Below are 25,329 nucleotides of genomic sequence, written 5' to 3'. Positions count from 1 at the left end.
GGCCTCACCCTTATACCCATACAATAGGTGTAGTGGATAAGAGCGGTAGTCTCGTAATCTGGGGAACCGGGTTCGCGTCTCCGCTCCTCCACATGCAGCTGCTGGGTGACCTTGGGCTAGTCACACTTCTTTGAAGTCTCTCAGCCCCACTCACCTCACAGGGTGTTTGTTGTGGGGGAGGAAGGGAAAGGAGAATGTTAGCCGCTTTGAGACTCCTTAAAGGGAATGAAAGGCGGGATATCAAATCCAAACTCTTCTTCTTCTTCTTCTTGTGCAAATGAACAGCTATGACACACCCTATACATTGTTGGAATCTCTCAACTAGGTCACCCAGTTATACCCTGCATACTTAGCTTGCACCATGACAGAATTCAATGCTAGGCAACTCCTGGGCGTATCCAACCTTAACAAAATGCCATTTCAACTGCCCCACTTCTATGACAACTCCTATTAGCTGCAGTAGTCTCAATCCTTCATCCTTCCTAAGTGCCTGCATTTCCATCCAAGCTCAGAAGTACACATCATAAGGTAAACTCTCAAGAGTCTTTTTCCAATCAGGAATCAAAGGGAGAAAGGGAGGCTGAGAAATCCTAAAGGAGCGTTGACTGGAAAGAAAATATTGGGCATCTTAGCAACAATCAAGTAACCCCAGAAACCTGCACCAACTGACATTCTAAACAAATCTTCAAGTGTACCAAATATGAAGCAGAAATATGTAACCTTTGGTGGTGTCCAGCCAAAAAACTTGATGGCAGGATTTTTATTTATTTTAATATATATATATTTTTACAGCACTGTTTGGTATACAACCCTGATACCTTTTTGTATCATCACAATAAAATGAGATTCTGGGCCCTAGTTATGCTGCTCCAAACCCCAACTTCTACTCCCCGGCACAATTAAAAAGTAAAGCCAAGAATTTCATGGTATTTTCTTCATCATTCTCTTTTGCAGTGCCCCCTTCACATCTTTGTTTCTGAGGGTGTAGATCAGTGGATTCAACAAAGGAGAGAGTATGTTGTTAAAAAGGGCAATCTTGCTATCTTTGCTGAGTGAGTAGCTGGAGAAGGGCCTGATATATTGAAAAATAGAACTGACATAGAAAAGCAGGACAACTGTGAGATGAGAAGCACAAGTTGAAAAGGCTTTCCTCATCCCAGAGGAAGAATGCATTTTCAGAACCCTCAAGATGATGTGAATATAGGAAAGGAGGACACACATGCCTGGTCCAATGCCCATTACAGGGCTAGCAGCCAGCATGGCAATAATATTACCAGAGATATCTCCGCAGGAGATAGCTAGGAGAGGAGAGATATCACAGAAGAAGTAGTTGATCTCATTCATACCACAAAGGGGCAGGCGCAATGTGAGAAGGGTGTGGATGGTGGCATTGAGTGAACTTGTGAGCCAAGAAGCTGACACCAGCTGGGCACAAAATTTGTAATTCATAACCACATTGTAGTGCAGAGGATTGCAGATGGCAACATAACGATCATAAGCCATGGCAGCCAACAGGAGTGCCTCAGCACCAATGAATAAAACAAGGAAAAATAGTTGCATAATGCATCTTTCATACAATATGGCATTTGTCCCTGAGATCAGATGAACTATTATCTGTGGAATAGTGGTAGTAGTCTGGCAGACATCTAGGAAGGATAGGTTGCTCAGAAAGAAGTACATGGGAGTTTGAAGGCTTGGTTCTATGGAGACAAATGTGATGATGAGAATATTCCCCATGAATGTGAAGAGATAAGTGATGAGCAGAAATCCAGAAAGGAGGAAATTCCATTCATTACTGTTTGAAAATGCAAGAAGGATGAATTTGAAAGGTGTGGTTTCATTACTGACATCCATTTTATTACATTAATAGATTGATTTTTTTCCTGTGGACAGAAGCAAAAATATGTTATTTGTTGTGGTGATGCAGAAAATTTAATGAACAATGGAAGAAGTGTTAGACTTTTACTCTTTCTATGTAGCTTCAACTTGTTTCATTTTTAGCTATCTATATATTAATGTTGCAACCTGTGAGACGATTAAGTTGATTTCCTGCAATTTCTTTCCCAACATTTGATCACAAATTCTTAGGATTACTAAGGAGCTTTGACTAATTCTTACTTTTTTCAGAATATATTAATGTAAGCTTTGACAGGGCAGAGGAGTTTTTTACTGGGTAGCCTACAGATTCCTTTCCTTCTTTTGATCCAAGAATTTACTTTATCATTTCTGAACTGGCCTAGGAAGGTCTCCTTTTAAGTAAATTAAAACTGTTATGTTGCCATGGGAACTAGATAACTTGTCAATTGCTGCATGGATGGAACAGACTCTTAAGAAATGTATACATATTAAAACCACTGCAGATAAATATTATAGAATCTGGCTAGATCTCTTTGAGAAGAAAAAATATGTGGTCTGAGTCCAACAGAATCTCAATCTCAACATGAGTAGCCTGCGTGTTCACCTAAGGATGGGCAAATCTTTCAATTTCAGTTCACCTCCTACCATACTTCTCCACACTTCCACATCTAACTGGCAGTTTATTAAAAGAAAACCCCTTTTGAAAATTCAGCAGCATTTTACTGCATATTTCTCATAATATACAGTTTATTAACCCATTTCCCCTAATATAATGTATTTGTGAATGTTATTTCCAGGAATACATGCATGTTATGCACATCTTACTCTACTAAATACATTTTTTTATACAATAAGTTGTTTACTTTTGTATAGTATGCACATCTATTTGGAAACAAGTTAAATTATGTCCAATGGTGAAAATTCACAACAAAGTGCATTTAAAATTGCAGTATCAATGGAGAAACATGTTGAAGAATGGCTGAGTTCTCTTAGCTGAAGATGACTAAGGCTATTAATGAACTACAATCTAAGTTCCACAGCAGCACAAAAATGCAAATGCCAACATGTCAGTTCAGGTCACTGTGGCACCCAACAGAGCAGATATCATCTCTTCACCACACCCTTTTTCATCTGGACACATAGTAAGGAAAGTTGCAACACAACACCTTGAATCTTGCTTCCGGAAGCAAAGCACCAACTACTTTATTTCTTTTTCAGGAAAAGTAGTTTGCAGGGCCCCAATCCAGATCAGGACCATGGGAGTGGTGGGAAGGTTTTACCCTTTTCACAAATGGACTACAGAGAACCCGCTTTTAAATAACAACAACAACAATATGCCGCCCAACTGACTGGGTTGCCCCAGCCATTCTGAGCAGCTCCCACAAAAATATCAAAAACACATTGAAACATCAAACATTTAAAATCTTCTCCTTGAGGGTTGCCCTTAGGTATCTGGCTTGTCACTGTGATAAATGTATACTGAACTGCAATGATGCTGTAGTCTGATTTGACATGGCTCTTCTTACATTCAAATTGTCCTTAAAAAAGACAGTTTGAAACACATTCAGTATCAGCTTAGCATTAAATATCGGATTTGCATTCAGTGGAATTTACAGAAGACTGAGATACCTGCAAGTCTTATCAATTAGAATCCTTTAAACGTAATTTAAACCTTGGCCACCCAAATGGGGAGGGGGTGTTCTTTCTGAATACCTTCTCTGTGTTGAAGTTCATTGCAGAAAGCCAAAGTGTGCAAATTATCCTATATTTTAAAGGCTTCGTAGTGCTTTTGTATATATTTGTGAACATGCTAGTTGGGCCTCCCCCGTGTGGTGGCATGTGTGTGGTTGCCTGGAGGTGGAGAGCCAAAGGGAGCATGGAAAACCCCCTGGAAATTAGTCCCACTGGTATAAATTTAATGAGTCACATTATTTGGTCATTTTTCATGGAAAACAAAGTTGTTAAAAAATACTGTGAGGACACTTAGAAACTTTGAAGAGTTTATATGTTATGGGGAAAGTAAGTTTCGTAAGATCTGTTGGAGGATTGTGCACAATGGCCAGAGAATGTACAAACTCCAGTCAATGTATGCCTATTTCTCAAGTTCTGTTGAAGACTGTGTGTACTGACTAGGGAATGTGAAGAATATCCTCTTCCACGAAGAATTATGTGCATAGTCTCCACAATGACTGTTGGACAGTCATGGGTGGTTATGCACATTAACTGCTCTACTTGCCTTGCTGAGGTCCTGGACTGCAGGTCGGACTTAGAGGAATGGTGGGAGGAACCAGCTGGAGAACCACCAAAGAAAGAAGGCTCAGAGCTTAGGGAGTGGCAGTGGGGTAATGATGTGTGTTCAGAGGGGGAAGAGGGGGAAGACTGGGAAGAGGAGGTATCCGAAGATGAAAAGGTAACAAGATTTAGTGAACAGGAAGAGGCTGTAGCAGAGGCAGAAGTGGAGACAAGAGAAGGAGGAGGCCAAGATAGAGTTTCTCCAGGGGAAAGCTCATAGTTTTAAAATCCAAGGCATATGAAAACGTTGAATGAAATAAAATGCAGCACAACACTGAGGCAGGCACTGGGGAATCCTTTTGATTTGTGAGTTTCACGGTGAGAGGCAGTATATATTTTTATTGGTTTTATCAGTTACAATTGTAAAAAGTGATTTAAAAAATGCAATACAGATCTCAACTTAAACAGCTTGTTGAAAGAGAAAGACAACAGAGAGGGCAGTTGTCTAAAGTAGACACTTTTATAAGTACTTTCTTTTAGAAAATAATGTGAAGTCCCTGATAATAAAAGTCCCTAAAGATCAGTCCAAATAGACTACAGTGATAAAGCTTATATTAACAGTACCATAAGCCTGAAAATCAACTTTACATTGTTACCTTCACAAATTAGTGTGGCATAAGCAATAAATAAATTTCCCCTTTAAAAAACCCTCCATCAATTATAGAGAAAATTGTGACTGAAAATTATCAAAAAGGAGTGGCTGAACAGTGCTTGTGAATTTCAAGTCTCCTTTTATTTTGTTCTACAGATCATCTTACCAGTGGTCTGAACCCTTCATCCAGTGCTATTTTTATAAGGGAGAAAGTTCGAGAAGCTCACAATGAACACCTCCCTTGTTCTCTTACAATGGCAAAGGTGTCCACCTGAGAGCTGCAGGAACTGAGTTCCAGTGAGTTCCACCACCTGAAAAGCCTCACCTTCATCCTTCCTGAGTACCTGAATTTCCATCCAAGCTCAGGAGTACACATCATGAGGTCTCCCAAGGGTCTTTTTCTGATCAGGAATCATAGGCAGGAAGGGAGGTTGAAAAATGAGGCAGAAGCATTTACAAGACCTTGGGCATCTTAGCAACAATGAAGTAATCTCAGAACCCTGCTCCTATTGACATTCTAAAAACCTTCTCAAGTACAGTGAACATGAAATAGAAATACATATCCTTTGGGATTGTGCCCCCCTCAGAAACAATGACAGATTTCTTTATTTTTACAGCACTGTTTGGAACACACCCCTGAGACCTTTTGATTCCAACAGAACAAAATGACATTCTGGGTCCTAGTTACACTGCTCTGAACTCCAACTTCCACTACCCTGCACAATTCAAAAGTAAAGCTAAGGATTTCAAGCTATCTGTGTATTCCACCTCTTTTAGGAAATAATTTTCTTCATCATTCTCCTTTGCAGTGCCCCCTTCACATCATTGTTCCTGAGGGTGTAAATCAGTGGGTTCAACAAAGGGGAGAGTATGTTGTTAAAAAGGGCAATCTTGCTATCTTTGCTAAGAGAGTAGCTGGAGAAGGGCCTGACATATTGAAACATAGAGCTGCCATAAAAGAGCAGGACAACTGTGAGATGAGAAGCACAAGTTGAAAAGGCTTTCTTCATCCCAGAGGAAGAATGCATTTTCAGAACCCTCAAGATGATGTGAATATAGGAAAGGAGGACACACATGCCTGGTCCGATGCCCATTACAGGGCTAGCAGCCAGCATGGCAATAATATTTCCAGAGATATCACCACAGGAAATAGCTAGGAGGGGAGGGATGTCACAGAAGAAGTAGTTGATCTTATTGATACCACAAAGGGGCAGGCGCAATGTGAGAAGGGTGTGGATGGTGGCATTGAGTGAACTTGTGAACCAAGAAGCTGACACTAGTTGGGCACAGAGTTTGTAATTCATGACCACATTATAGCGGAGAGGATTGCAGATGGCAACGTAACGATCATAAGCCATGGCAGCCAACAGGAGTGGCTCAGTACCAATGAATAAGACGAAGAAAAAGAGTTGCATCTTGCATCTTTCATGTGAGATGGCATTTGTCCCTGAGATCAGATGCACTATTATCTGTGGAATAGTGGTTGTAGTCTGGCAGATGTCCAGGAGGGATAGATTGCTCAGAAAGAAGTACATCGGAGTTTGAAGATTTGGTTGTAAGCAGACAAGAATGATGACCAGAACATTCCCCATGAGTGTGCAGGTATAAGTGATTAGCAGAAATCCAGTGAAGAGAAAATGCCATTCATTAAGCTTTGAAAATGCCAGGAAGATGAATTCAGATGGAGCGGATTCATTACAGACATGACCCATTGGATGAGCTTCATAGATAGATTTTTATCTGCTGATACATTATTAGTGGAAAAACCAAAATACATTATTAGTGATAAAACAGGAAATTGAATTAGCAAAGCATTAATACTTTAGCATTGCAAAATAGCATATATGCTAATGTAAGTTTGTGGGGCAGAATTGGACTAGATGGTCTCCAGGATCCTTTCCATCTCTTGATCCCAATTTTAGACAAGTGGTTGCCTTACAACTTGGCCTGTGAATGATCTCTTTTATTAATTAGAGATCATATGTTGCCATAGGAACGAAATTGTTTGCCAATTGATATAATCAAGCTAGATCTCTGTGCGAAAAAGTGAGGAGATAGCAGTTAGTGTCAGACAGAATCTGGTAGCTGTGGATTCTAAAAAGCTAACAGCATATTAGAGTACTGTCTGTCTTTCTTGAGAGCTTATATAGGAGCAGTGGATTTGGCTGTCTGCTGGGGTGGTCCAGCCTTACATCTACTTATGCTTAACTCAAATATTGCAATATTGCAATAAATGCCCAATGACTACATTCAAAAGAAATCCAAACTTCCATAAGAACTCTTCCCTAAAATGTCTCACCATTCATATTTGAGGTGTATGTAATAAACTGTGTTCTCATTCCTCACACATATCTTTTACAATATTATATGGGCAGGTGGTCTCAGCTGTGTCTGGAAGAGCAAAGGAGTTGATTTATACCATAAACTTATACATGTCTATATGGAGGTTAAGTCCCATCGCGTTGAGCATCTCCCAATTCTAGTTGAGATTGCTACCTTGATTGTGGACAATGCTTTCAGGGACAGCAATGAATGAGTGAGCACTGTTAATTCAAGAGGTATGAGTTTATTAATAAAATACACTATTAATCCTGCAGCAGAGATAACACTTAAATGAAAACTTTTGTCAGTTCTGGTCTTCACATCACCCAGCTGAGTGGAGCACATTTTCCACTGAGTAGCACATTTTCCTTATAGTTTGCTCCCCCCAACTCATAGCAAGCTAAATTAGGATTAATTTGGAAGCCCCTTCCTCATTGGTTCAGGCCTGTAAGATGTTCCTCCAGGAAATGAAAACAGGCCAGGGAAGAAAAGCCAAGAAGGGATTAATTCCAAGAAGACCCACAGTCTTAGTAATGGCAGCCTGCGTTGGATATAGAGAAAGAGTTCTTACCAAATACTTTTTCTGTATGCAGTTCATTGCAGGAATCCCAAGAGTGAGAAGCGTTTTATTTAATTTCAGTCAAATAAATGCTGCATGGTGCTTTTATATATTTGTAGGCAAGTCAGCTGCCCCCCCCCCTGCAGAGGCGTTTGTGTGTGTTGGAGGGGAAATCATAGGAGAGTATGAAAGAGACAAAGCCAGGAAACTAACCCCACCAGACCAAATATAATGAGTCACATGAAACAACTTGTTTATTTATTGTTTGCTGCCCTCTTCTGTCTATTCAGGTTATGCTATTTCACATATCTCTTTATAACTTGATAATGCTTTCTGTTTGTGTGTTGAATGAATTCATGACATGTCTCTTATATACTCCAGGAATAAAGAAACCACTCTACATCTAACATGTTTCTGAACAGCTACCACAAATTATTTATTTGCATGTTCAGACCCAGAACCATCCCCCCTAAATAAATTCACACTTGACTCAAATTTTGGTTTTGGTTTTTGGCAGAATTTTGGCCACAACTTTATTGATTACAGAAAGTGACTAGTTGCATAGGCTCTGGTTCAACTAGCTCCCTGCCATGCAGGGAGTGCTGACCCATAGTTCCAGCATAGGTCAGCCAAGGGTGAACACCTGGATACGCAGAAAACCAGGAACAAGCTAACTCCACCACCGAAATGTCCCCCTGGACTCAGACACGGGCACAACCCCCTCTCAGGGGTTGACCAAACTATTGAGTCCCTGGATTCCTTTAACGGAATACCCTTCACATAGAGATGGCGAGAGCGTTCTCCCATCCCCATCACCTGAACCAGAGCCTATCTGCAACCCTACAAGTTGTAACGATTTGCTACGAGGCAGGTGAAACCCAAATGGCAACAGCCAAGCGGGGAAAATTCCTGCCGTGACCCTGTCCCAATGACAGACAACACACGAGGGCATAGCAAGGTCAAGCATGCAAGCCCAAAATATAGGGAGAGGTGGGCAGGTGTTCCAAATGCACGTGCCGAAAGAGGAAACTCTGGGTCACGTGCATGGGCATAAATAGGTCCCTTTGCGTCCCATTGGCCAGATTGCACATAGCTTCGAGGGACCCAGCAATCGGGTGTTGTGGCTGACCAATCATACCCACCCACAACACAGGGTGTCGGTTCTCCAGGTCTCACCGCAATACATGCCCTCTTTAAGGGAGGACCCAATTTCTCTTATACTCCAGGAATAAAGAAATCACTCTACATCTAACATGCTTCTGAATAGCTACCATAGATTATTTATTTATTTTAAAAAATTATCTGAAGTAAAATAAAAACAAACCGACTGTTCATAATTTTAAGGACACATCCCAGCAGGATACAAATGCTAAAAAGGATTAAAATTAAGGTTGGTGAGAGGTGTGGCTTGGTAGAGGGTTTAGCCTGGACAGAATACTGAGAACCAGGCAGGCCTAGACAAGTGATCCTTGGGCCTGAAATTCCCATCTCTGTTCTTGGCTAATCTCTGTTCATAATATAGAAATAGCAATTGGGTTGATATTTTGCTTTGTGCTTTCCCCTTGTTAGATGCTTTGGGCATGGCTTCTTCATTAATGCACAACAGATGGGGTCTTCTTTTCACTGTGGGCACCTGGAGAATTCTTCTGGTGCTGTGTAGAAAAGATCCCCAAGGTGTTCTCCAGAGCTTTAAAGTCACTGTGCCACTGTTTCCAGAAACACATGATGCTGGAGAGCAGTAAGGCCAAACAACTCCACCATTTTTCTCTGTAGCTTTTGCGACTTAACTAAGAGCTGCAATTCCAAATGAGGTGCAAATTCTGCTCACTCTTTGAAATGAGATGAAACCATTTTGATCATCAGCCTGTTTCCCCTGTTTATTTTGCAAGACAACTGGGGTAGTTCAATTGGTGAGTTATCTGAACTTGACAATGAATATTTGGACCTATGCTTCTACTTCAGATAGGTATACTTTTAGTATAATAGTGGTTATGAAGGCAACTTGGCAACGATATGGCATTACTCAAGGTCCCTCTAAGAACTCCAAACACAAATTGAAGCCTCTAATTAAATTTAAATTCAATTTTATGCTTCATTAGATGTGCATCTGCCTTCAGAAGACCCATTTTTGTTTTTAATAATGGATGTTTTAGTCATTAGGGACCTGATTTTGTTAGTGGTTTTGGATTGAAATATTAATATAGTTATTTGGTTACTTATGTAATTTCTTGACTATTTGTATTGGATATTTGTATTGTATATGTTTGCCTGTAAACAATGGATAAAGCAGTAGATAAACAACTTTTCCCTGTCCCCCTTTCTTCTGTACAACCAAGCCTGAAAAGATTCAGTGTTCTACCCTACTGAGTTGACATGTGAGACATATGTCATTCTGATTATTTCAGTAAGGATCCTATAATATTCATAGATTCATATAATGGATTCACAGCCTCATAGAGTTGGAAGGCACCACAGGGGTCAGCTAGTCCAACCTCCTGCAAGGCAGGAATGGGCTTGAACCCACAACCTTGAGATGAAGAGTCTCAAAGTCTACTGACAAACTTTAGACATGCCTGAGCTGAATTCTTGAACTCTTCACACACCTTTTCATACAGGTGACCTTATTTTGGATTGGGGAGGGAGGAGAGAGGGAGGCTTCTACCGTTTTTCTCCAGTAATGTAATGTAATGGGGCTTATTTGGGTCACAGGAAATTATTTGAGGGCACTTGAAGCAGTGATCTTGCTCAAGCTCAAGAACTCTTTGTCTTGTGGTTGCCTGAATTACACAATAGTTCAGTTCAGACTTAAAGCTAAGTCAAACCATGGCTTAACACAAGGATAGTCAATATAGTGCCCTCCATATATTGCCTGACTACAGTTCCCATCATCCCTGAACATTGGCCATATTGGGTGGGACTGATGAGATATACCACATTGCCTCTTAGAACAAATGGACAATTATATGGGTTACTGGGGGGGGATCTCAATTTCAATGCTTCTTTAAGAGTCCTGCTGCTGCCATGCTGCTGTGAGTTAATGCATGCTTTGGCTTAGTGTGCAATGCATAAAAAGGATACCATTAGGTACACTGCCTTGGGAAAACCCATGATTAAATATTTTCATTATCATTATTATTATTCAGACATTATGGTAGGAAGACATTATATCTGTGAAAATAGCAAATATATAGGGGAAAATGTAATTTTACAAATTCATGCAAAATATGAGTTTTGATTGTACCTGTTGCTCATGTCACACAGTTGTCACAGATTTTATACAGATGACTTCCCATAAGAAGGTGACATGACACCTGTTGACACATTACGCTGAAGAAAGGTGCAAACTGTCTCTACACATGTACATCTCTTGGTGTAAAATGAATGGACATTTGTTGATTTGAACAGCTGAACTATTGTGTACATGTAGATTGATTATGCACTCCTTGAATGTTAACATCACTATGGTCAATCACTGTTTGCTAGCTTCATAACCATAACTTCAGAGAACGATAATAATTGTTTTTATATGGGATAACTCTCCCCTTCCTGAGTCTTTCTTAAATAGCATTAAGCAATGTTATGTTCCTTTTTTCATATTAAGTGGAGACAAAAGAAAGGACTATTTCACTTGAAACAAATAACATGATATCAACTACTACAAGCTGTGTTAATGGCCATTACCTTAGGTAGCTTCAGAAAAGAATTAGTCGAATTCATGGAAAATAACTTTTTAAGATTGATATTATCCATGATAACTAAATGAGGAGGTGAGGAGGCTGTCCGCCTGGATTGGACTCCAACTCTCAACAGTCATGAATAGTATGGCCAATGGACAGGGGTCGTGAGACTTGTATTCCAATGATATATGGAGGGTCACAAGTCCCCCACCCCTGGCTAAATGGAGCATCCTGAGCAGCAGGTGTTAGGGACATGCCATGTGTCCAAACTTTTTAGAGGAATCTGACTGACTACTGTTGGGAACAGAATCATTGATGAGAGATCTGGTCTGCTTGTTCAAATCTGTGTACTTAGTGTACTTGTACTAACCTAGGGTGCAACATAATATCTTTATTTACCACTCCTGCTGCTATTACTGCTATCACTCATGTTATTCTGTGGTCTTTCTAGGAAGGTGATAGAGTAACCTAAATTCTTATTCATGGTGCATTTTGTGACTGAGGCATACCTGCAGGGGAGCTCAAGATCAGCAAAGCAAATGAAGAATGGCAGCTCTGTGTCTGAATTTCGGCTTCTGGGGTTCCAGAGTCTTCCAGGGTGGCAGACCCTACTCTTCACCATGTTCTTACTTATCTACCTCCTAACCATCACAGGCAATGTGGTTATTATTTCAGTCGTCAAGCTAGAGTCATATCTTCATTCCCCTATGTACTCTTTCCTCCAAAACCTCTCCTTCCTAGAGATCTGGTACACCACCACCATTGTGCCCAAGATGCTCAGTAGCCTCCTTATGGAGAACAAGAGCATATCCTTCATTGGATGCATGGCACAGCTGTACTTTTTTGTCTTCTTTGGTGCAACGGAGTGCTTCCTATTATCTGTGATGGCGTATGATCGGTACCTTGCAATCTGTGACCCATTGCATTATGCAGAAGCCATGAACACACAGTTCTGCACCCGCTTGGCAATAGGGTCTTGGGTGATTGGTCTCTTCACAGGGTTGCTACCTTCATTGCTGATCTCTAGGCTGCATTTCTGCAGATCTAACCAAATCAATCATTTCTTCTGTGACATCCCACCTCTGCTGAAGCTCTCCTGTTCTGACACTTCCACCACCGAAATGAGCATTTTTGTGCTGTCTATATTGGTCCTTTTCACATGTTTCTTGCTTACCTTGGTGTCCTATGCATTTATCATCAAGACTATCCTGAAAATCCCCTCTGTTTCTGGAAGAAAAAAGACTTTCTCCACCTGTGGCTCACACTTAGCTGTGGTGGTGATATATTATGGCACCATGATCTCCATGTATGTTCGACCCAGTGCTAGTCTTTCATCAGAGCTGAATAAGGTGGTCTCCATTTTCTACACTGTGCTAACACCACTTCTCAACCCTGTCATCTACAGTCTGAGGAACAAAGATTTCAAGGATGCCTTGCAGAAACTAGTCAATAGGAAATGTTTACATAGCTTGCCAAGTAGAGAAAGGAAGTCCATTGGCTTTAGCTGTTGTTAAGGATGATCTCATGTACTTGTTTTGTTGTTATATTTTACTTTGCATTTACATTTAGAATTTCTGCAAGGTTATCTGTGAGAAAAGCCAGGAATTGCATAGCCTTATAAAGTAAATTTCTAACACCATGTTCATGTGTTTATGGGTATTTACAAATGCATACTGGTGCTGATTTTATTATTGATTTATTAACAGCAGTTGAAACTGTCCCTACACAAATCCAGAAAGGAGTCCCTAAGACAGCTGGATAGTGCCTTGTACAGCTCTTTCTGGCAACTACTGGTGCCAAAAATATTGCTCTGCTTTCCTTTGGACCATATCAGTGAGATGTGGAGGGGGGGCTCTCTTGTCATCTGGGCAGCCCTCCATACACACTACCCAGGCTTGTGCCCCAGGGAGGTCACTTTGCTGCTGCTAACACAGAGCAGTTTGACTTCAAACTGGGGGGTGCACTCCATTGCCTCTCAGGACAGACCCATGCTTGCAATAAAAATGTTACACTACAATCTAAAACTGTATGGAATACAAATACAGCACCAGATAATAAAATCAATCAGTACAGCAAGGCTCTCAAGCAGCAAAATCACATGTTTTGGTAAATACTTTAAAGCTTAAGAATTCAGAGTAGGCCCATTGAAATGAATGAACATGACAATGTTAGGTCATTGCAATATGTCACCTCTGAGTAGAATTTAATTGGGTGCAACCCCATTATGAAAACAGAGGAACCCATCACCTTGTTCAATAAAAAATGCATTATGGGCACTGGGTTTCTAAAGAGATCCTTATTTTTTCTTAGGTATTTTGCAATGTGAGTCACATAGAGAACATGCTGTTTTCTGCTATAGTGTCGTATAAAAGAAGAGTGTACTAAACACCCTTGAGAAATAGCTCTGTCTGTTATACCTTCTTGTGAAATATGTTTGATATTTCAAAGGGAAAGGTACCACCAACTTTGCTCTGAATTGTGTGTGTGTGTGTGTGTGTGTTTGTTTGTTTATGAATTTTTGCCACAATGTATAGGTTTGTAGAATGACACACAATTTATAGGTAATTTTAACAAATTGGGGTTCCCTTGAAATCTTTTGAAAGTTTTGCTTTGAAGACAAAACCTCAGCTTTGCTTTGAAAAATTTTTGAGGGGTGGGGTGGGTTGAGTTTCCGGAACTTGAAATTTAGCAGTAACTCTTAACATTAAGCGCATGTGCCTATATATGAAGAGCAAATTTCTAATAATGTGTAAGATAACCAATGTTAATTACTGTAATTTAATAATCAAAGGGAAATCTACTGCTTCATGAAGGCATGGGTGACAGAATATTTATTCAGTCTTCTACTCATATACAGATGCAACACTCAAACATTTACAGGTTTTCTTAGAACACTTATCTATAAATAAGGTGGTTTTTTATATAAAAAAACAAACAGTCTACAAATATGTTTAATGCTGTTCTGTGCGGCTTACTCCCTAGTAAATGTGTAGAGAATTGCAGTCTATATTAAGATCTACAGTATTTAAAAACAACAACAACAACAACAACAACAACAACAACAACAACAACATTTAGTTGTGACTTGGTTCAGAGACAGGGAACCTGTGGTTGTCCAAATATTGTTGAACACTAGCCTACATTAGCCCCAACCAGCATAACTAATGGTCAAGGATGACAGATGTGCTAGTCCTGCAGCATCTGGAAGGCAACATGTTTTTCAACATTCCGCAAGTTACTTTCTTTTCTGCAGTTAGGAACATTGGTAAGCAACATGTAGGGTAACACTATTTGGTAAAGGATATGTAGAAAGTGAATGGATGGCAAGCTTTGGGTTTTGGCCCAAAATAAAACTGAATTTTTGGGTTTATGGCTGAACACAGGATACCATTTAGGGAGGTAGGCATAGAAAGAGTAAAGTCTGTATTTTTTCCATTGTACCTTGAGTTTGGAGTCTAATATCAAATTCTCCTCCTTACTATTAAGCTTTTGAATGCTTCATGGACCTTGGTGTTCCTCAGGCTGTAGATGAAAGGGTTCAGAAATGGTGTCACCACACAATAAAAGACAGACACTACTTTGTCCGAATCACGAATGTCCTTCACTGAAGGCCTCACATACATATAGATGACTGAGCCATAATATATTAATACTACACTAAGATGGGCAGTGCAAGTGGAGAAGGCTTTGTGCCTTCCTCCACTGGATGGCATCTTCAATATAGCCACAATGATGTTGACATAAGATACTATTATTAAGAAAAAGCAACCCAAAACCATTGAAGAAGTGAACACAAAGAAGAAAAATTCAATGAATGACTTTTTCCCACAAGGAAGAGTCAGCACTGGGGCAAGATCACAGAAGAAATGGTTGATTATATTGGGCCCACAGAAATTCAGCCTGGCAAGAACAATGGTTGGGGGCAAGGGAGCAAGGAAAGCTCCCACCCAACACCCAAGAATCAGTGATTTACAGACTCTATTGTTCATCACTGTGGTATAGTTCATAGGGTTACAGATGGCTAAGAAGCGGTCATAAGCCATAAGCACCAGCAGGAAATTCTCTGTCAGGCCCAGGAAGAGGTTGAAGTAAAGCTGTGTGAAGCAACCAACCATGCTGATCACTTTCCTGTCTTTTAAGAAGTCGAACAACATTTTGGGGATAGTGTTTGTCATGTGTCCAATTTCTATCAAAGACAAATGACTTAGGAATAAATACATGGGAGTTTGGAGTTGCTGATGAAGCTGGACTATGGTCATAATTGTGACATTCCCACTTATGGTTAAAACGTATGCCAAAAGGAAGAGTGACAGGAGAAATTTCTGGAGCCTTTGAGGATTAGAGAAACCAAGCAGGATGAATTCATTCACAGAAGTTTGGTTTTCTAAAATCATACCTCTATCTGTTAAGACATTAAAAAGAAAAAAAGAAAGAAAAAATTAGGTGTATATAAGAGATAGGTTTGATCACTTAAGCACTCACAATTATTCCTCTTAGCAGTGTTAATACTTCCAAGAGAGTTCACCCAGGGTTTCCACCCCTTTTTTGCTAGGTCTGTCTCAATCTGTGATGGAAGAAAAACATCACTTAAAACTGATACCGTCCTGATAACCGCCCCCCAACCAAAAAATCCAGCACCCAAACTTTTAACAGCAGTTTGATTCAGCAGTTTGATTGTTATTAGATGCTAAAGGGTATTGTATCCAAGCTGTGAAGAGTTTGATTTGCTAATTGCTGCACATCAACCTGCAAAAACAAGTAAGTGAGATACACTAAAATAATATGGTTCATATCCAACAATCACACTTTATAAACTTGCATTTCAACATAGAGTTACCCCATAGCTGGATGGTACAATCACAAATGGTTCAAAGCTACTTGAGGATAATGCAGCTATATATATGGAGCAGGGCAGGTTATGTGGGGTTACATTGCTGAATCAGTGACCTCACAGCATGATGGTGACTGTAAGAGCTTATAGGGCTGTGGAATTATATAAATAAAAAGCAGCTCCTTGGCAGGTGCAAGTATGGGTGACCCAAGTTTTACATTACAACACTAGGTAGTATGATTGTTTTGTTTCAGTTAGCCCTCTGTGAAGTAATCCACCCTACAAACAGTAGGGTGGATTACTTCATCTACACATCTACAAGCAGTCCCCTTGAAATCTCCACTGTCCAGACTAACACATTTTGGTGCCTGAGCCTGAAATCTGAAATAGTGAAAATAATATAATAATGAAGGTAATGAAATGCATAATTAAGTAACTGACAATTTGCTGTCTGTTAACATTGCCCTCTCTCTATCACCTAAGCCAGAAGCCACAGTCTGCTGAGAAATAGAATAACTAATGGTGCATTATTCCATGCCTTTTGATTATGGCCATAACCTTGGAGATTCTTTGAGTAATGACCAACATTCAACTCTGGAACCTATTTTCAACATAAAGGGTTTGGGAACATGAAACTTTTATGTCAGAGGCAGTACGCTTCTCAATACCAGTTGCTGAAAACCATAGGACGGGAGAGAGTTGTTGTGCTCAGGTCTTCTTCCACTGTGAGAACAGGATGCTAGACTAGATGAGCCACATTGAACCCAAGGATCTCTGCATCCAAAGCATATACTCTACCACTCTAGAATGGTCCTTGCCTATCTTTGCCTTTGCCTATTTGAGCAGAACATCAAAAGACTTTCATGTAGGCTTGCCATACATCAGGAAAATTCCTGACATGTCCTGGTCTTCAGAGGTAATGTATGGCAACACAATGGAAAAAGCAGCAGAAACAGCTCAAAAAGCTTAAAATCAATTTTGGAGCAATCAACTAGAGACATCAAGCATTGCTTAGTCATGGTGCTGATGACCCCAAAAGTGTAACTTTCCTATAGTTCTCCACTCAAACAGAAAGATCTGCAAGTACCCTCTACTGGTCCCGACCATTCACAGACCATACATATCATTGCTCATATCCTTTTAAGGTCCTTGATATTATGAGAAATTATAGAAAGTGGCCTCTTGCTACATATTTTCAACTCTTACCTAATTTTCTTGCCCAATCTGACCCTTATTTTCTTCTCACTTTGAACTAAAATAATACTTAAAAGATGTTGAAATCAATCCTATCTACTGGATCCCCCTAAAACCAAAACTACAGGAGGATCATCTTTACATGTTTCTCAGATACCAGATGAATGATCTGAGCACACACAAACCTTGTAACTATGGCAGATATCTGACGGTGCATTTAATTCCTTTCAGAAAATACTGCATAAAAAGAAAAATAGAAGCTGAACTCAATAAATTGCTAAATATTGTTAAGTATAAAATGAAAACAACTATTTCCCACTTGAAGAAAGGTGGAAGGAGTATAAATAGTCTAAAGTCCATCAGCATTGTTTGGCAATCTACTTAAAGCACTCTTAAAAAATGAATAAGGTGATTGTTTTATGATGTCCTTACTTTGTAGATGGTGTTTTCCTACTGGAATGCATGTTGTGCTTTCTCCCAGTAGTATTTTTTTTAAAAAATATATCTCTATATTTCCATGCAGAGCCACAATTGGCTCATGGGAGCCAATTTATGAAACATCCACCCATTGTGATTCACATAATGGATTTTTCTTTGTCTCTCTTGGCTTGTTATTCTTGTTATTAAGGAAATACCCAGAACCCTAATTCTGTCCAATTTCAGTGCCCAATCATAGTTCTATCCCAACCCATTTGCTTGGGTATTTTTGAAAGAATGTACAAAAAGTATGTATTAAAATTGTACTCATTTTTCTGAACCTTATACACTCTTTCTGAAGGAAATCAGCCCTGAGTGCTCACCGGAAGGACAGATCCTGAAGCTGAGGTGCCAATACTTTTGCCACTTCATGAGAAGAGAAGACTCCCTTGAAAAGACCCTGTTGTTGGGAAAGATTGAGGGCACAAGGAGAAGGGGACGACAGAGGATGAGATGGTTGGACAGTGTTCTCGAGGCTATGAACATGAGTTTGAACAAACTGCAGGAGGCAGTGGAAGACAGGAGTGCCTGACATGCTGTGGTCCATGGGGTCACAAAGAGTTGGATATAACTAAACGACTAAACAACAACTACAACACTCTTTTTACATAGAATGCAATTTTCCCCATTGCATTTTGGATTTCACTAAGTTGTGTACTTTGCCTGGTTGATGTAGCTATAATATCAATATAATGCTGATTTATTTTAGCTTACATAAATGAAGTATTATTTTATTGTGATTCATTATTTCTGGAATTTAGAAATGTCTCATGTTCTTTTGGTGGAATTAGCACACTTCGTTAAAACAAAAGAAGGATTCTCGGGATGGAATAAAATGGTTATGTTTTATTCATTCTTGTAAAATAATAAAATATATTCAAACAAACAACATAATTTTTCACCAATCTATATCATATATATATCTATATGATATTCAAGTATTTAGTTTGTTGCAATAAGAAATGATGGCATTTCAGTCACACATAATATCTGTCAAAATAAAAAAAAATCCTTCCTGTAGCACCTTAAAGACCAACTAAGTTAGTTCTTGGTATAAGCTTTCGTGTGCATGCACACTTCTTCAGATACACTGAAACAGAAGTTGCCAGATCCTTCTATATATTGAGAAGGTGGGGAGGGGTATTACTCAGAAGGGTGGTGGGAATCGGAGATTGGCAGATAGCTGAGATGAGCCTGTTGACGACTCTTATCGACTGTAATAGGTCTTACAGGAAAAGGCAAGGGGTGAGAAGGTGAGAAATGGCTTAGTCATGTATAATGAGATAAGAATCCAATGTCTCTGTTCAGACCAGGTCTCTCCATTGTTTTAAGTTTGGTAATGAGTTGTAATTCAGCAGCTTCTCTTTCCAGTCTATTTCTGAAATTCCTTTGTAGTAAAACAGCTACTTTGAGATCTTGTATAGAATGTCCTGGGAGATTGAAGTGTTCTCCTACTGGTTTCTGGCTCATCTCAGCTATCTGCCAATCTCCGATTCCCACCACCCTTCTGAGTAATACCCCTCCCCACCTTCTCAATATATAGAAGGATCTGGCAACTTCTGTTTCAGTGTATCTGAAGAAGTGTGCATGCACACGAAAGCTTATACCAAGAACTAACTTAGTTGGTCTTTAAGGTGCTACAGGAAGGAATTTTTTTATTTTGACTATGGCAGACCAACACGGCTATCCATCTGTAACATAATATCTGTATTAGAATTTGTATTTCTGGCATTAAATAAAGAAGTTTTAAAAAATTGAGCATACCTTAATAGAATACTCTCCTCTTTACTATTATGCTTTTGAATGCTTCATGGACCTGAGTATTCCTCAAGGTGTAGATGAAAGGGTTCAGAAATGGTGTCACCACACAATAGAAGACAGATACTACTTTGTCTGTATTATGGATATCCCTTGCTGAAGGCCTCACATACATATAGATGACTGAGCCATAATATATTAATACTACACTAAGATGGGCAGTGCAAGTGGAGAAGGCTTTACGCCTTCCCCCACTGGATGGCATCCTCAGTATAGCCACAATGATGTTGATATAAGACACTGTAATCAAGCAAAAGCAACCCAAAACCATTGAAGAAATGGACATGAAAAAGAAAAATTCAATGAATGATTTCCCCCTACAAGGAAGAGTCAGCACTGGGGCAAGATCACAGAAGAAATGGTTGATTATATTGGGCCCACAGAAATCCAGCATAGCGAGAAAAATGGTTGGGGGCAAGGGAGCAAGGAAAGCTCCCACCCAACACCCAAGAATCAGCGATTTACAGACTATTGTTCATCACTGTGGTATAGCTCATAGGGTTACAGATGGCTAAGAAGCGGTCATAAGCCATAAGCACCAGCAGGAAGTTCTCTGTCAGGCCCAGGAAGAGGTTGAAGTAAAGCTGTGTGAAGCAACCAACCATGCTGATCACTTTCCTGTCTTTTAAGAAGTCGAACAACATTTTGGGGATAGTGTTTGTCATGTGTCCAATTTCTATCAAAGACAAATGGCTTAGGAATAAATACATGGGAGTTTGGAGCTTCCGATGTAACTGAACAATGGTGATAATTGTGATGTTCCCACATATGGCCAAGATGTAAGCCAATAGGAAGAGTGCCAGGAGAAAAGTCTGAAGCCTTTGAGGATTAGAGAAACCAAGGAGGATGAATTCATTCACAGAAGTTTGGTTTTCTGAGATCATACTGTATCTGTTAATGACCTTCAAAATAAAATCAATATAATATAGTCTTAATAACAAGTAGCAAAAACCTAGCTTCAGACAGATATTAATAATACATGTTATGGTGTTTACACTCACAGGACAGCTGTGGATTACATTTGTAATGTAACAATAAGTTATTTTTCATCTATGTGTCATACCCTAGGGCAGGGGTAGCAAATACATTTCAGGCCAAGGGCTGCCCTTCACCTTGGGCAACATTCACACAAAGCGTGTGAACATAGGATGAAAACATAAGAAGAACCTGCTGGATCAAGTCAGTCGTCCAACCAGTTCATCTTCCTATTCTCACAGAGGCCACACAGATACCTGTGGGAAACCTGCAAGCAGGGTCCAAGCACAAATGCACTCTACCTTTCTGAGCTTGCCAGGAACTGGTATCCAGGAGCATACTGCCTCCTACTTGTAGATAGCCATCATGGTTAGTAGCTATTGATAGCCTTATTATCATTGAAGTTGTCCAATCCTCTTTTAAATCCGTCCAAGTTGGTAGACATCACTGCCTCCCATGGGAACGAGTTCCATAGTTTGAATATGTGTTGCATGAAGAAGTGCTTCCTTTTATCTGTCATGAATCTTCCAACATTCATCTTCACTGGATTTCCATAAATTACAGCCTTATAATAGAGGGAGAAAAATGTCTCTACCCACTTTCTCCATACCATCCATAATTTTATAAACTTTTATGTTGTTGGGTCTTATTTACCTTTTCTCTAAATTAAAAACTCCCAAATGCTGTAACCTTTTCTCATGGTTTAGTCGCTCCATCACCTTATTTTATTTGGTTTCCATTTCCAGAACCTATCCCAACTATACTGTCTCATTTAGAGGTGATGACCTGAACCTTACATGTTGTTCCAATGAAATCAAACCATTTATTTGTAGAACAGCAGTTTTATTTTCATTTTTAAAATAATGGTCCCTAGCATGGAAGTTGACTTTTTTATATCTTCCACACACTGGGTTGTCAACTTCATTAAGTTATTCAATTTCACTACAAAGTCTCATTCCTGGTGAGTCACTGCCATTTCAGGCCACATGAATGCATAAGTGAAATTAAAATTCCTCCCTTCTCTGGCATATATCACTTTACTCTTGTTTATGGTGAATTGCATTTGCCATCTTACTGCGTATTTACTCAGTTTGGATAAGTTAGAGCTCTTTGCAGTCCCTTTTTGTTTTAACCATCCTGAAAAATAAATTCTTCATACCCCAGACATAAAGATCTCAGACAAGTCTCCCCTCTGATTTAATTCTAATTAGGTTTGATGTGAATGTCAGTACTTCTTGATATGCAATTGGATTGTAGGTCCATTAGTACTGATTTTAATTGATATGGGCTGCGCTCCTGCTCCTTTCATGCATAGTAAGCAAAATGCAGAAGGACCGCAGCTCACCATAGAATACAGAAAAAGCTGCTGATTTACAGCACAATACTATGCACATCTTTGCAGAAATAAGTCCCATTAAGTTCACTGGGCCCTACTCCCAATTAAATGTGTATAGGATTGCAGTCTCAGTGGGGAAACCTGTTTTTAGGAAAACGAATGACTGAGAGCTGTTTTCTGATGATGCTCAAAGTTATTAACACTCTACCAAATTTATTCCCCATTCCAACTCTTGCTACATTGTAATTTTACCTGGGGTCTTCTGCATGCAAGACATGTGCCCTGGGACGGTGCTATGATTCAGACCTCTCCTTATCAGTTTTTTACTTGAGCAAAACACCAAGATACTTTCAAAAAGACATTTCAAGTGACCATTTCAAAACAGAATTCAACTGGAAACAACATGCAGTGTTTAAATGCCCATGTTCTGAAGACCCTGAGAATGTGACCTTTTTATATTCTTCTATTGAAGCAGAAAGATTTGCAAGTACCGTATTTTTTGCTCTATAAGACTCACTTTTTCCCTCCTAAAAAGTAAGAGGAAGTGTGTGAGCGTCTTATGGAGGGAATGCAGGCTGCACAGCTATCCCAGAAGCCAGAACAGCAAGAGGGATTGCTGCTTTCGCTGCGCAGCGATCCCTCTTGCTGTTCTGGCTCCTGAGATTCAGAATATTTTTTTTCTTGTTTTCCTCCTCCAAAAACAAGGTGCGTCTTGTGGTCTGGTGCGTCTTATAGAGTGAAAAATATGGTACTCTATTCCAGTGTGGGCCATTTACACTCCATAGCTTTTGCACAGATTTGTTTTGAGATAATCTATTAAGGGTCCTTAGGGCAATGGGCAAGATGGCCCATCGCTATATGTTCCCCCACCAAAAAAAATAAATAAATCTTACCTTTTCTGTCAGTGCGCCAAAGGGATTTTCTTGCCCAAGTTAGTCATTGTCTCCCTCTCAATATGATTTTTTTAAACAAATACCCAGGACAATTCGTCCTGCCTTAATTTCTAAAAGAACCATGGGAGGTTCACCTATACACCCTTCCTCAGCTGTCTCCTAGATAATCTGAATGCACACACACATCATAAGGACTGCAGATATCTGAAGGTGCATTTAATTTCTCTCAAGAATAGAAAACTTAGCATGGAAGGCAAGAAATAAGTTTTATTCCAAAAACAATTACACCAAGTATCACTGTGAAGCATTAAAAATACAACTATTCTTAATCTAAAGAAAGATGGCAGAAACCCAGGTTGTCTATAGTTAGATCATCCATTAGTATTGCTTGGTGATCTTCTTGACTTCTAAAGCAACATTGTGAGGTAACTATTTATACACTGATTCTAATGCAACAGGGTCAACAACACCATTGATGTTGTTTTCCTATTAATGTATGGCCTGTTATTTCTCAGTAGGACTGGTTAATGTTTTCACTTCCCATAGAGATTCCTCTTTGGCCCATGGGACCCAATTTATGAGATACCAATCTCATAATAATTTCCTTTCCTTGAAATTGTTGTTATAAGAACTTGGTGCTGGTACATTGGAAATAATTTATTTCAATTATCCCCTCACAATTGACATGCCTCACATCAGAAATGACAGCATATCATTTTCAGTGTTTAGTGACAGTGAGATAGAATAAATAAACATGATCAGGTATCTGGAAATAACATGTAGACTGGAGAAATGTTGATGAACCTCATGACTTTTGGGGTCAGAGTAAAGACCAGAATAAATGGGTGATAGATGGACGTATGTACAATTTAGTTGCCATGTTTATCAGTTTTGACTTATTCATGTTGATGTGTATGCATGGGAAGGGAAAGTGAGTAACTTCACTGTATTTTCCTTCCTTATTTTCATAATATATTTTCAAATTAACACAAACCTAACCTGAAAACATATAAATACATTTCTAGAACTTGCCTTTTTCATGATACTCCCCCCCCCCCATTTTTGCTTTATGCTTTATTCTGGAAGATGAGTTTAGGGTCAAAACAGAGGTTGATTTCTGATGAGAAAATGAAGAAGATGCCACAAAGATGATACTAGTCGGATTTCCTTATGAGATGCCCTTTAGTGTTAAGACTAGGTTTCAAAATGACAATATAACATTTTGGAAAAAAGATACAGCCAAGTAAACCTGCAGCAGAGGCTAAGATGGAGAAGATCTCCACAGCTACCATGTATTTCCCTTTGGCGCTGAGGTAAGTTGGAACAAAGCAGACCCAAACACTGCAAAACACCAACATGCTGAAAGTGATAAATTTAGCTTCATTAAAACTATCTGGCAGGTTCCTTGCAAGGAAAGCTACCAGAAAACTGATAATGGCTAAAAGGCCCATGTAGCTGAGGACACAATAAAACATAGTGACTGATCCTTCATCACACTGAACTATGATCTGTCCACTTTCAGAGTGCATGTCTAAGCTCGGGAAGGGAGGGTTTGCTCCTAACCATACAGTGCAGATTACAAATTGGCCAAGGAAACAGAACAGGACAATGGAGTTGGCTACTCTTTTCCTCAGCCATTTCCTCATATTGCTTCCTGGCTGTGTGGCTTTGAAAGCCAGGACCACAGTGATGGTTTTCGCCAGCAAAGAAGAAACAGCAGCAGAGAAGATGAGCCCAAATGCTGTTTGTCGGAGAAGGCAGGTCACTTTCCTTGGCCTACCAATAAAGAGCAAGGGGCAGAGGAAACAAAACAGGAGAGAGACAAGCAGAATGTAGGTGATATCTCGGTTGTTGGCTTTGACAATTGGAGTGTCTTGATGCTTAATGAATATTTGAAGTATCAGAGCAGTGGCTAAAGACAACATGAGGGAACAGGTAGCTGAAGCCATTCCCAAAGGTTCTTCATATGAGAGGAAGTGAATTACTTTTGGAATGCATTGATTCCGTTCTTGGTTGGAGCGTTGCTCATTTAGACATCTGTCACAATGATCTGCATCTTTTAAAAGAGTAGAAACTGTCAGTGATGTAAGATACCAGGTGAAATCAAAGCAGAATCAGGGAACAAGGATTTTGTGGGCAAAGCCCATCAGAAATATATATAGAGCAGGGGTAGCCAATATTCTAGATATTGTTAGAATACAGTTACCATCATTCCCAGCCAGCATGACCAATGGTCAGGGATGATGGGACCTGGAGTTCAAGTATATCTTGACTACACCACCTTAAGTAGCCCTGATACAAAGTTTTTAATATTTAGTTGTTTTTAATATTTACCAGTAGTTGTTTTCTTTTTGTGGGGAGGGGCTTTCAGCTTCACTGATGCTAGGCTTGCTGAATTTTAACTTTGTTGCTTACCCGGAGGAATTAGCTGGCATTCATGCTCTTCCCTTCTTCAGGCTATAACTTATGGTAGTTTGTATGAAGATTTCTCTTTTTAAAGTCAGAT

The 25,329-nt window shown here is 39.6% G+C and overlaps 4 protein-coding genes and 1 pseudogene across 5 annotated transcripts; 1 reads left to right on the top strand and 4 right to left on the bottom strand.

Annotated features, from left to right (window-relative positions):
- Window positions 1–921: 921 nt before the first annotated feature.
- On the bottom strand, window positions 922–1,854 carry LOC309517480 (olfactory receptor 5V1-like; the record flags this gene model as incomplete). The annotated part of the gene is made up of 1 exon (XM_082196711.1): window positions 922–1,854. The coding sequence occupies one exon, from the start codon at window positions 1,852–1,854 to the stop codon at window positions 922–924; it is 933 nt and encodes a 310-aa protein (XP_082052837.1).
- A 3,660-nt stretch (window positions 1,855–5,514) lies between these two features.
- Window positions 5,515–6,333, bottom strand: LOC309517479 (olfactory receptor 5V1-like; the record flags this gene model as incomplete). The annotated part of the gene is made up of 1 exon (XM_082196710.1): window positions 5,515–6,333. The coding sequence occupies one exon, from the start codon at window positions 6,331–6,333 to the stop codon at window positions 5,515–5,517; it is 819 nt and encodes a 272-aa protein (XP_082052836.1).
- Window positions 6,334–11,838: 5,505 nt separating this feature from the next.
- LOC309517478 (olfactory receptor 11L1-like) lies at window positions 11,839–12,813 on the top strand (the record flags this gene model as incomplete). The annotated part of the gene is made up of 1 exon (XM_082196709.1): window positions 11,839–12,813. One exon carries the CDS (start codon window positions 11,839–11,841, stop codon window positions 12,811–12,813), a length of 975 nt encoding a protein of 324 aa, XP_082052835.1.
- A 1,947-nt stretch (window positions 12,814–14,760) lies between these two features.
- Window positions 14,761–15,693, bottom strand: LOC309517477 (olfactory receptor 6F1-like; the record flags this gene model as incomplete). Its single annotated transcript, XM_082196708.1, has 1 exon — window positions 14,761–15,693. The coding sequence occupies one exon, from the start codon at window positions 15,691–15,693 to the stop codon at window positions 14,761–14,763; it is 933 nt and encodes a 310-aa protein (XP_082052834.1).
- Window positions 15,694–19,566: 3,873 nt separating this feature from the next.
- Window positions 19,567–20,503, bottom strand: LOC309517476 (olfactory receptor 6C4-like; annotated as a pseudogene). Its single transcript has one exon. The product of its transcript is annotated as an olfactory receptor 6C4-like (transcript).
- Between the last annotated feature and the right edge of the window lie 4,826 nt (window positions 20,504–25,329).

This window comes from Podarcis vaucheri, assembly GCF_965113315.1.
Source record: "Podarcis vaucheri genome assembly, chromosome: 13".
Taxonomy (NCBI): Eukaryota; Metazoa; Chordata; class Lepidosauria; order Squamata; family Lacertidae; genus Podarcis; species Podarcis vaucheri.
The sequence above is the reverse complement of the archived record's forward strand: the minus strand, read 5'-3'. Positions and strand labels throughout refer to the sequence as shown.